The following is a 12,885-nucleotide window of genomic DNA, read 5'->3' as shown; positions in this document are numbered from 1 at the left end:
TTTAACAGGTGTTCCTAATAATCCTTTAAGTAAGCGTAATATATATATATATATATATATATATATATATATATATATATATATATATATATACAGTATATACTAAGATCTTTGACTTGGGTGGCACCACAGACCCGAGGCAAGAAAAATGTGTAGTGTTATTTGGGATAATAGGAAAAGGGCGAACACGGGCAGTGATTGAGTGGCAGAGTGCGTTGGCATGGGCAGCGGATCCTGCCAACCCTTCAACAAGTGCGCTGAACACTGTGGATCTCTTCGCTTGACGTCATTCCTTACGACACTTAAATAGTGGCATTTTTGCTCTTCCGTCTGTGGATGTGTCCTACCACCCTTTTTCCACGCCGGTTCTGTTCGTGCAGGTTGATCAGCGGTGTCTCATCCAACCGCCCTTGTGTTGTGAGTTCTAGCATGTAGATTGATGGTAGACAGCCTGCCCGCCTTGGCCCCCTGACCTCAAACAGGTGAGGTGAGTGTTCCGTCTGGCCGCCTTTATGATATGGCCTTCATCAGTTGGGTTGCAGTTCTCGCGGCTGCACACAGGTCCTACATGTTAAGCTCGAGCAAGTGATAGGGCGGCACTTTGTCCTCTTGATTTATATGGGAAGGCTAATTGGATATCGCGGAGGCATTTATGGAAGGAGCTAAGACATGAAGAAAGGCAGCGTTGCATGCGTGGGCTGGTGCATCAACAGCGTAGTGTACATTACGAGCTCGAGCTGGTGCATCATTAACGTTGCAGGTTCACCTTTTTCTCTTTCTCCGAGACACAGGGCTTTGCCCTGTTTACCAGTTTCTGGAGCGTGTGGCATCAAAACATTAGGGTCTGAGTCTTTAACTCTGATATTTCACTCGCACCATTGTTACTCTAGATGTGTGTGACTAGTTCACAATGTTCCTCTCTCTCTCTCTCTTTCTATATATATATATATATATATATATATATATATATATATATATATATATATATATATATATATATATATATATATATATATATATAGAGAGAGAGAGAGAGAGAGAGAGAGAGAGAGTGAGGTCAATAAGTATTTGATCACCCTGTGATTTAGCAAGTTCTCTTACTTAGAAATCATGAAGGGGTCTACAATTTTCAGCATAGGTGCATTTCCACTGTGAGAGACAGAATCTAAAAAGAAAAAAAACGGAAATCACATTATATGATTTTTTAACAATTTATTATTAATTAATTTTTAACAACTTATATATTATATACTGTATTTTCATTTCACACAGACTATTTTGATGATTATGGTTTACAGCTAATGAAAACCCAAAATTTAGTATCTCAGAAAATGTACATATGTACATAAATAAACACTTGAAATATATCAGTCTGTATGTAATGAATCTATATATGAATTTCACTGTTTTGATTGAATTACTGAAATCTCTATGAGGATTTTGTTGATATTCTAATTTATCTATAATTATATAATAAATTGCATTTATATTATTGTTTAAGAATTTTTGCAAGTGCCTCCGAGTGGCGCAGTAGTAAAGTGCTCGCCCTATCATTTGGAGATCGCTGGTTTGGTTCCCGGGTGATGCTCTTACCTCTCACAGCCGGAGGCCTCAAGAGAGCTAAATTGGCCGAGCTCTCTCAGCGGGGAGGGATGAGAGGTATTAGTGCTCCCACATTAATTGCACGGGAGCGGATAGCGCTGGCCTCTGAGTGTGTGACGCCGCTGCCAATTGAGCGAGCAGTTCGAAAAAAGAGGTTGACTGGTGTCACGTGGTTCGGAGGAAACGCGTGACAGCCCACGGCCCTCCTGGCTGGATGGAGTTAAGTAGCCTTAATGTGGGAGCCCCCCACTAGTGACGGGAAGGGAATTGGATATGACTAGATTGGGGAGAAAATCAAAGGGGAAAAAAATTGGACAGGACTAAATAAAAAAAAAAAGGATTTTTGCAAGTATACAAATATATTATTATTATAGTTATAATAAGAACATGCATTTAAAATTATTTCCTTTCAGTTCAGGTAAAAATCCCCTTGGATGAAGATCATCAATTTTTTTTTACCTGCTGGACAACCTTCTGTGTAACAGGGTTTTCCCCCTCTTGTTCTTTTATGTTTTAACAAATTAAAAATGGTATTTGTTTGTTAAATGCTGACATTTTTTAATCTAAGTTATATGGTACTGATCTAATCATGTAGATATTCAGGCATTAAAAACAATCAAAGAGTCTTATCTGAAACAAAATCATTCTGGTTTTAAGTCAAAGATGTTATAACAAGACATAGTGGATGCAGAAGTTGCTGACGTATGGGCCTGTTATAAGAAAAGAAAAAATTGGTACTACAAAAAATTCCTTAAAATTTTTCTTCTTTTTCCATTTGTATTTTCTGTTTAATGTTTGTATGTTTTGTTTTTTTCTGATGATTATTTGTGGTTGGTGTTTCTAGGGTTGACAGTTTATATTTTCTCACGTCATATTACTTTGTCTTATTCATAATATTTGAATTGAATCTACGTTATTGGACTGAAAAAGCTTAACCTAATAAACTGACAGCTAATGAATTATTTGAAATTATTATTTAAAATAATTATTTATTATTTTAAATGAGATAATCTTGATTATTTTATTATTTACAGCCCATGTCAACTCATTTTCATAATACACACACACACACACACACATTCAGCACTCCCTTGAAAACAAGTTACCAGAATGGTTGCATCAGAATTTATTTCTTATAAATATATTTTGTAATACTCATTATTTGCACAAGAGTACAATGAAAAAATTCAAGGCAATTTCTGACAGTGTTGTTTATAATATAAAATGTTTGTAAAAAGTTATAGACTGAAAATCCAGAAACAGTTAATAAGCCACCCCATAATATTAGAAAGTTCTCATTGTGTTACCCTGTTTATAAGTCGCTTTTTAAACAAACTGCAGTCTTAACTGATTTTACTACTTAGTATGTCACTGCTAGTGTAGGGTGAATTCAGATATATTAAACATTTAGCATTTTTGCCATACATTGGTTTGACAGTGGCTTTAAGTATCAAGGTTTTTAATACCACAATGATGAAAGTATAAATAGAATATCCTATAAATCTATCTGTTATAAAGCAAATTTATGCAAATATGGTAAGACTAATAAAATGTGTTTCCCTAATCCTTTCTTTATACATGAACTGTCTTTACATCTAATTTATTGATACACAAGTTTCTTACATTATTACTGAAATTGTTCTGCAGATTTAACTTGAATGCAGGAGTATACAATTATCAGGATGCTGTGTTTTTTAGCTCACAGATTAAAGAGATGTACATATCAACTGCTGGAGTAACTGCTACATATGCAAAATGACCACTGCAAGAAGACATGTAAAGATATTTTAGGTATTACATATTAAAATGTAACACCATTTTAAAAATTGACAAAAAATTAAAATATATTTTTCTCAAATGTTGCCTTAAGCTCTAACATGAATACATTTACATATTTTAGCTGAAGAACAAAAATCTGTTGGATAAAATATTTTATTGGTTTATTTTGTTTATCTTTAGTTGTGCGTTTTTTTTTTATCTCAACTGATTTTGGTTTAAGTTGCCTGGGTTTTGGTTAAGAAAAATCGTATATTAGATCATTTCTGACTGGTGCTAAGGCAACATTGCCATGAGCTTTTAAAAATGATTTTGCAAAACATTATACCATTAAAGCAACTGTTACAAAACATTTTTGTACTATTTTAAAATTAGAATGTTAACTTGGTGGTTAATGTATAGAAAAACTATTTACAGAGTAATGTGTGGAGGTCTTATCTAGTGTTGTAGATTCGTTGACAAAAGGTATCACAAATAAAATTTAACCTTTCATTCCTTTTCATTTTTGTTTACTTAGCATTGTTGTAATACCAAATCTGTTAATATATTTGAGTTATTTCTGATCACCCCATGTAATTAACAAATAAAAGTTGAGTATAAATAAATGTTTATAATAGAAGCAGTTGTTTGATTTGTTGCATATTGCTTTCTTTAGAACCACAATAAAAATTAGTTAAAAAAAAAAAAAAGAAGAGCAAGTGTGTCACTGTTGTGACCTTGGATATAAAACTAGTTTTAATTAACGCTTATTTACATATCATCCATATCGCTTTATCCTGCATACAGGGTACAGGGGGCCTGGAGCCTATCCCAGGAGACCTGGACTTGAGGCAGAGTCCATTGCAGGGCACACATTCACACACTTGCATGCTCATTCACATATTGGAGACACAAGTTAGCCTAATCTGTATGTCTTTAGACTGTGGTAGGAAACCCACCAAGCACGGGAAAAACATGCAAACTACATGCACTTAGACCCAAAGCGGTAATCGAACCCAGACCCTTGAGATTCATGGCGACAGTGCTAGCCAGTACACCCAATTTTATTTATTTTTTTTATATATATATTTTTTTTATACATACAATAACAATTAACTATTGTAGATAAATGTACAATATGCCTCAGTAGGCATATAAACACTGTTTATAAACAGTGGTCCTGTCTTTGAAATTGTCCAAATAGGCAAGAAACAGTCCCCAAATACTGTAGAGAAAATATGCCCAAATATGCAAAAATGTATTCAAGAATGTGGATTCAGTGTACCTTCATTTTTCCATTTGAATAATAGCCCCCATTTCCAAAATCCAGTGGAATACAGTGTGTTAAAATTAGTCTTTTGGCTGTGTTCATATCAAGCATCAGAGTCAGGGTTTAGGTAGATGTAGCGTGGATTCTGAACAACCAAAGATTGCCAATTCAGCATGAGGGCTAATATCTTAGCCATATGCTTTGGAAAACCAAGAAAAGATGTCTCACCAATATCCTGCAAGTGTATGACAATGCCAGAAAGAGTCTGGCAAGGTACCTCCTGAAACTCCATGCCTTTCAATGAGACCAGTTGTCTGAGTCAGGGGGATGCACCAAGATATCAATGAAAGGATGTTGTATTGGTATATTTTTTTCAAAGTTAATTATGCCTGACTTGTAACTAGTGGGAAAAAATGTGAATTGGGAAGCTCGAATTTGACCAAAGGAGGCAAATCTACCAATTATATAAAAATCATGGATGGTTAGTCCACTTCAACTAAAGGCCTTATAGCATTTGTCTGACAGGAAAGAATGATTAAAACAAATAGGGGTTCTTACAGAAGTCTCAGATATATTGAACAGCTTCTTAATCTGGTTAAGAATTCTGATAGAGTTTCTTGTTGTATGCTGTAACTTAGATTAACAAGGGTACAGTAGGTTCACCCATCTTAGAAAACAGCTAGGTCTGTGAGGAACAGTTACCAACCCATTTACTGTAGCCTTCCATTTTTACCCATAAAGGGAAATCAGGGGTATGATCCATTGTGCTGCAGGTGTTTCAATACATTAATGCTGTTGCATTAGCAGCCCAATAGTATCGTCTTAACCCTGGAATGCCGAACTCACTCTAAAGTTAATAGTTCAAAAAAGAAAGAATAACTGAATCTGGTTTTGAAAAAATTACATATTAGAAATTTTGATACAGATAAAGAAATCTGGGAAGGGACATCATTTGAAGAGTTGATACGGCCAACAATCTATATTGTGCTATAACCTTGAAGAACTAAAAACAAATAGTTTAAATATTAATTGGTGGTTTTTAGGAATATTTAAACCTAGGTGAGTGATCTGATCGCGGACTATCCTAAATTATATACAGTAGTGTTCAAAATAATAGCAGTCATGACTTGCATGCACGTGATTCTGTGTAATTGAATCATTAATTGAAAAGGGGCATGTTCAAATAGCAGTGTGGAGTTCAATTAGAAAGGTAAATTATTTTGTTAAAAACAGGTGTCAAGCAAATTCAAGGATAAAAAAAATCAAGGATTAATGCAGAAAAGGTTGTCCTGTGCATTTCTCTCTGAAAATAAAATGGGTCGGTCCAGACATTGTTCAGACGAACAGCGTACTTTGATTTAAAAGTTAATTAGAGATGGGAAAACATACAAAGAAGTGCAGTGATAAATGATAGGCTGCTCTGCTAAAATGATATCAAATGCTTTAAAATAGAAAAAAAAAACCAGAAAGCTATTAGCAAGAAGCCCCCGCAAAGTTCCATTTTTGAAAAAAAGACGTGCTGAAGAGGTTACAGTTCGCCAAAGAACACATTGACTGGCCTAAAGAGAAATGGCGCAATATTTTGTGGATTGATGAAAGCAAGATTGTCCTTTTTGGGTCTAGAGGCCGCAGACAGTTTGTCAGACGATCCCCAAACATTGAATTCAAGCCACAATACACTGTGAAGACAGTGAAGCATGGAGGCACAAGCATCATGATATGGGAATGCTTCTCGTACTATGGTGTTGGGCCTATTTATCACATTTAGGGATCATGGATCAATTTAAGTACATTAGAATACTTAAAGAGGACACGTTGCCTTATGCTGAAGAGGAAATGCCCTTGAAATGGATGTTTTAACAAGACAACGACCCCAAACACACCAGTAAGCAGTTTCTACTTTCTATTTTCTACTGTGATACGGTATTCATTCATTATAGCATGAGCAGCAGTTTTTCCCAGGTTAAAACGCGTTGGGTTTGCCTGATCTACCCAAATGTATGCGTGGTATACCGCCAGTTACTCTTTTGCTCAATGAGGATAAACACCCATCATCCACATCTTGTGGCTCAAGCCAGTCCTGTGAAGCACTCTGGCAAATCCCATCCGTCAATCCCAGCCCTCCGTCTACATACCATTATTGATGGGGGCCCTGCATACACCATCAGGTAAGGAACACTTGTGGTTTCCATACAAAAAAACAAGACCTTGGTACATCTGCCCTTTTAAGATACAATAAAGAATTAAGCTGGTTGCACTGTCGCATCATCGATAGGACCCAGCATTCATGATCAGGCCAAGTTCGCTTGTGGGTCACAGCCAAACACAACAGAGGTTTCTGGTCAGGCAGATCTGCGGCTTGAGAAAAAAAATTTATATAAAAACACAAATGAAAAAAAAGAAAAGTGAAAAAACCAAGAAAAGACAAAAAGAGAAAGGTCAATAAAAAATAACAAAAAAAAGAAAATCTAAAAAGTGCAAAAGAGCAGCTGAAAAGTTAGTTCCTTGAAAAAAAAGGTAAAAAGACAGTGATTATTGATTTATGAGTTTTAATTCATGTTTGTTTATGTTGCGAAGAGAATTCTGTCTTGAGGCAACAAATGAGGCTTAAATATTTGAGGAATGTGTTTTTGTAACTGTTCCTGAATAAACCCACATTATTTCTTGTAATTAGACTCCAGCAGCTAACATTACACCACTTCCCCCTTGAAGCCCTGTCTGAACCTTGCAAAATTTGTTTACATACTGAAAGGGGCATGTGACAATGTTTGGAAAGTTGCAATTAATCAAGGATAGTTTAATGCTGGTCTAAGTCACCTGTCCAGTAAAAGCCGACAGACACAATGTGTTCTAACTGATCAGTCCTTTAAAAATTAAGTAAATATATATATATAGTATATATATTTATTTACCAAATAAAGTGTTTCCCGAGGTGTTTGCAATGACGCAGCTCAGGATCATGGAAAAATTACATCACTAGTATATGGTCAAATAGACGATTTAGTATGAGGTCCAATAATAGGAGCTCATACTGTAGGAGCTCAGGAACACACAGAATTTGCAACACTAATACATGTACATGTAATATGGCTTAACATGCAGTTTTTATGGTAAAAAAACATAGTTTATTTTCTTTATGGGGTAAAAGGATGTTAAAAAGTTAAAGCTAAAAATAAACTGATTATCTTCAGTGTAAATCAGTGATATTTCAGGTTGATTCCAACATGCTGTACATTTCTACCTGCCAAAAACAAAGAAGTTGTACTTCTTTTTTCCTCAGCCAAATACACTCCTTGTTCGATAGCCAAATACACTCCTTGTTCGATAATCAGAGAGTGAATCACAGATGAGACATACAGAATTTTGGACAGAAAAAATTCTAATACTGGTTTCAGGTCCTGAAGGTCATACAGCATTTGCAAGAGAAGGCACATCGTTGGCTACATCGACAAGGCATCGCAAATGGTTTTTGCTGGTGTTGATGGGATATGATTTTTGCACAGGGCTTTGAATGTAAAAGTAAAGATATTCAATGAAAAATGTTAATTATGACTTTCTAGAGGAAGCCAAATGGCTTGTCCTCTAATCAGTGATGTGCGTGATGCAAGTTCCAGTGGCTCCTCGAATATGTCTTAGCAGAGAGGCATCCTTTTGGTAGATGTCCTGTGCTTTTCTTGTAGATGAATGAGGAGGTTGGCACTACCCATTATATCAGTTACTAGAGTTTGGCCCCCATAGGTGAGGGAAACGGCAAACAGGACCCCACCATCTTATCATTGGAGTTCCTGATGAAAATGTTCCTGGAATATTCTCTGTGGTCTCTCCCGTAAACAAAGCATGGTGCATTAACTTGGTGTGTGCTTTATGTGGGGGTGCACAATTAAACAAAACACAGTGCCAGGAGTCTCGGACCCCTGCATTATGGGTAAACACCAGTCGATCATTCAAGTGCGCTAACGTGTAACTAGGCCTGTAGGCCAGTTTGTTGTCTCCTGCTACCTATTACCTTTTAAAAGCACACAGGCATGGTTGAAGAGCCAGTGATTTGCTAGGTGATGGGAGTTTCATTGTAGGCCAGAAGGCATTTGTGGACATGTGTTGGTTAGTTGTTATGATTAAAGTCACTCAGATGGTGTGACATCCTGATGAGCAGGTAAACCCAAAAATTATGGCATGGTCAAGGCTAGTAGCCAATTGGCTTATTATCTAAAGCCTCTTTTTCCACAAAATGAACATGGTGATGGTTCATGTCTGTTGCTAGTTGCTGATTCAGTAGCAAGCTTCCTGGCTAAAAACTGGCTATGATTTTCCCTGTGCTAGAGATTCATGTCATTACATGTCAGTGTATATCTCTACTTTCCAAAGCAATGATAACGCGAATGCTAGTAGTAATGTTAGTCGCAATGCTAGCGGCAACGATAGTGGGTCAGGCACATGTGCTGAGATTTCCCTTGGACTGGAGGTCAGTTTTCTCACACACCATTGTTGTCGATGAATTAAAGATGCATTTTAGCTTTGTTAGGGAAATGTTTAGGAAAGAATTACCCCCATTGGAAAAAGACTTGAAATTCTGGAAGATGTTTGTTTAATAAGAAACAAATTTGACATGCAGGCACCTCTTCGTAATGCAAAGAAAAACACTGTGGAAGTTAAATTGGCTATGGATTCCCTTCAGCAAAAGTTAGCAAGAATTGAAGATAAGAGGCGCCAGTATAATATCTACCTAGTGGGGCCAAAAGACGGCGTAGAAGGAGATTATCCTGTGAGATTTATACAAAACCATCCTCCTTAATGGATCCCATCCCTCGCCGACAAGGTAATGAAGATTGAGAGAGCCCACCGTTTCATGTATATAGCGGTAATTTTGTTTCTTTAAGGGCAGGTAGAAGAGTGCGTTGTAACTCTTTGCTTCCCTGTTTTATGCCTGAGACTGCCCACATAAGTTTAATCTGTTTTATGCATCCATTTTTGTGTCCAATGTGTTTTTGCGTATGTACAGTATGTATGGGTTGAATAGCCCTATTAAGCATACCAAACGCCTGGCTTATACAAAAGACAAAAAGTTCTCTATTACTTTTATACAAGAATCTCATTTAAAATCAGTTGATGTGCATCGATACCAAAGGCCGAATTACTTATCTTATTGGTTCCATAAACAATACTAAATATGTATTTTTTTCTGTATATGCACCCAGAGAGCATATAATTTTCAAGAATTGATACGTTTAGTTGCAAGTTTAGCTGATTGTCTTGTGGCCTGGGGGCAATTTTAATAAGGTATTTAATAAGGTATCGATTGTGCTAAAGATTACCTTTTTTTCTCAGCTCGTCATAAAATAACAAAACATTATTTAGTCAGCCACCAATTGTGCAAGTTCTCCCACTTACAGTTTTTTTACAATCGCTATGACAGTTTTTTCAAAACATTTAACAAGTTTCCTAAACTCTTTACATGGTTAGCACAACATCCGTCTTTGTAGGCTATACAGTTAAGACATTTCTTGTTGCTTTAATACAAAATGCATACATTTAACACCAATTTAAAATGCTTGAACTTCTTTTTCACCCAAGCTCAACCAAGACCAAAACAATGAATTTTAAAGTCAAATTTACAAATGCTTCCACACTGTATGTCAGAACAGATAACATCATCTTCTAAACGCAACTTATATAGGCTGAAGTATCACAGTAAAGGTAGTATCACAACAGCTATGTTCATATCTACATAGGAATAGCATACATGAACTGTATCAGTCAGGATTTAGGCCTCATCACAGCACAGAGACAGCACTCGTTAAAGTAGTAAATGACCTCCTAGTGGCCTCTGATCAGGGTTGTGTCACTATACTTGTGTTACTCGACCTCAGTGCAGCTTTTGACACTATTGATCATGGTATTCTCCTTCACAGATTAGAAAATCTAGTAGGAATTAAGGGAACGGCCCTCTTATGGCTCAGATCCTATTTGACTGATCGTTATCAAGTTTGTAGATTTAGATGGTGACCATTCCTCATGTTCTCAAGTTGAGTTTGGCGTTCCACGGGGTTCTGTTTTAGGCCCACTGCTTTTTTCCCTTTACATGCTTCCTCTAGGCAACATAATTCGTAAACATGGTATTAGTTTTCATTGTTATGCTGATGACACACAAGTATACGTTTCAGCAAAACCAGATGAGAAAAACCAGCTTACTAAAGTTGAGCAATGTGTGCAGGACATAAGAGATTGGATGTTAATTAATTTTCTTCTGCTTAATCCTGATAAGAAGTTCTAGTCATAGGACCACAAGCAGCTAGAAGTAAGCTTTCTGATCACACTGTGATTTTAAATGGCCTTTCTGTTCCATCAAGTGCAACAGTAAAAGACCTCGGTGTGATTATAGATTCAAGCCTTTCATTTGAAGCACATGTAGATAATATTACCAGGATAGCATTCTTTCACCGCAGAAATATTGCCAAGATAAGAAATATATTGTCACTAAACGATGCAGAAAAACTAGTTCATGCTTTTATCACGTCTAGGTTGGATTATTGTAACGCCTTACTGTCTGGTTGTTCAACTAGGTGCTTAAACAAGCTTCAATTAGTCCAGAATGCAGCAGCGAGAGTCCTCACCCCTATCTTATCCACATTGCATTGGCTTCCTGTGAAATTTCGCATCGATTTTAAAATACTACTCTTGACGTATAAAGCAATAAATGGTCTCGCGCCGCAGTATCTGAGTGAACTGCTAGTGTCTTACAATTCGCCACGCCTACTTCGATCAAAGGTTGCTGGCTGCTTGTCAATACCGCGTATTATTAAAACTACAGCAGGGGGCAGAGCTTTTTCTTACAAAGCCCCAAAGTTATGGAATAGTCTTCCAAATAGTGTTCGGGACTCAGACACAGTCTCAGTGTTTAAGTCCAGGCTAAAAACCTATTTATTTAGCCAAGCATTTTTATAAATAGATTGGCCTTAGGTAAAGGAGCAGATCTGGGGGACTCATGGACGTAGAGTATTAGGTGACCTGGTATGTTTGGATGCTGTCTTCCCCACTCTCATTGATCACTCAGGTTTGTTGATGGTGAGGTGATTGGTTGCCTTACATCTCTGAAAGCCCTCATGTCTGTGTTTCCTTTTGGCTCTCCCTTTTTAGTTATGCTGTCATAGTTAGTCCTGCCGGAGTCTCTGCTTGCACTCTGCACTAAATATACATTCACTTTTTACATTGTTCGACTGTGACCATACCTAACTGTTATTTCTCCATCTCTTTGCTCTCTCCTTTTCTGCTCTCTCCTCTCTCTCTCTCTCTCTCTCCTTTTTCCTCTAACTATCTCTCTGTCGAGCTATACGTGTCGCTCCTGAGCTGCCAGTGATCCAGACCCCCTCTGCCCGCTGGACCTCTCTAACTCATCCTGTAGTCCTGCTTCTGGTTGGAGATCTCATCACATGGATGCCCCCGAGTGGTCTGCCTGGAATGCGTGTGGTGACTGGGGTTGGTTCCACTTTTCCATGAAGGTGGTCCTGTCCTCGACTAATGCAGACAGCTGTTCTCTGAGGACCTGTGACTTCAGTCGCTCAATAGTTCAGGACTGGAATTTTTTACAGTCTACCTGAGCCTCCAGGAACAAACTGGACTTTAATCTTACACATCTCCTCTTATACTGAACTTCCAGTCTCGCATATTATTATGCACATCAATCCCTGCTATCTGTTTTCACCCAGATGAGGATGGGTTCCCTGTTGAGTCTGGTTCCTCTCAAGGTTTCTTCCTATTACCATCTCAGGAAGTTTTTCCTTGCCACTGTCGCCGTCATCCTAGGCTTGCTCATCAGGGACAGTCATATAATTTTGATTCATACACATTCACATTTCACAAATATATTTCCTGTATTTTATTCCATTGCCAATGAAAAATAGCTTTTGCAATTATTGCAATTATGCAAATATATAAATTACAGCTGATTCCCATCTAGGAACCACACTCAGGTTTTGAGGTTTTTCCAATCACATGATCTAAAAGAGGACTCTTTGGGCTAATCTTGTGTGGAAAGGGAACAACACATATAAAGCAAAAGGAAGGAAGAAAGAAAGACAAGTACCAGGACAATTGAGAGGAGTGAGGCAAGGTAGAGGGAGAGGAGTTAGAATGCATTGTGACGCTCAAAGAAGGACCAGAGCTAGGGTAACTGATCAAATAAGAGCTACTATCATTGACCATGTCATAAACCATGGGCTAGAGAGTCTGGTGAACGAGTACAGCCAAATCTCAGCCGGGAC

At 37.4% G+C, this 12,885-nt stretch overlaps 1 protein-coding gene across 1 annotated transcript in view; it reads left to right on the top strand.

Annotated features, from left to right (window-relative positions):
- The window catches only part of hip1rb (huntingtin interacting protein 1 related b), a 93,030-nt gene extending 89,043 nt beyond the window's left edge, over positions 1 to 3,987 (top strand). The window contains exon 32 of the mRNA XM_053481012.1: positions 2,016 to 3,987. Within this exon, the coding sequence (XP_053336987.1) occupies positions 2,016 to 2,024 (9 nt within the window). The 3' untranslated portion in view covers positions 2,025 to 3,987. The remainder of the gene's footprint in view (positions 1 to 2,015) is intronic.
- The last annotated feature ends 8,898 nt before the right edge of the window (positions 3,988 to 12,885 follow it).

Source organism: Clarias gariepinus, chromosome 21 (genome assembly GCF_024256425.1).
Source record: "Clarias gariepinus isolate MV-2021 ecotype Netherlands chromosome 21, CGAR_prim_01v2, whole genome shotgun sequence".
In the NCBI taxonomy this organism is placed as follows: Eukaryota; Metazoa; Chordata; class Actinopteri; order Siluriformes; family Clariidae; genus Clarias; species Clarias gariepinus.
This window is presented reverse-complemented; position numbering and strand designations above follow the sequence as displayed.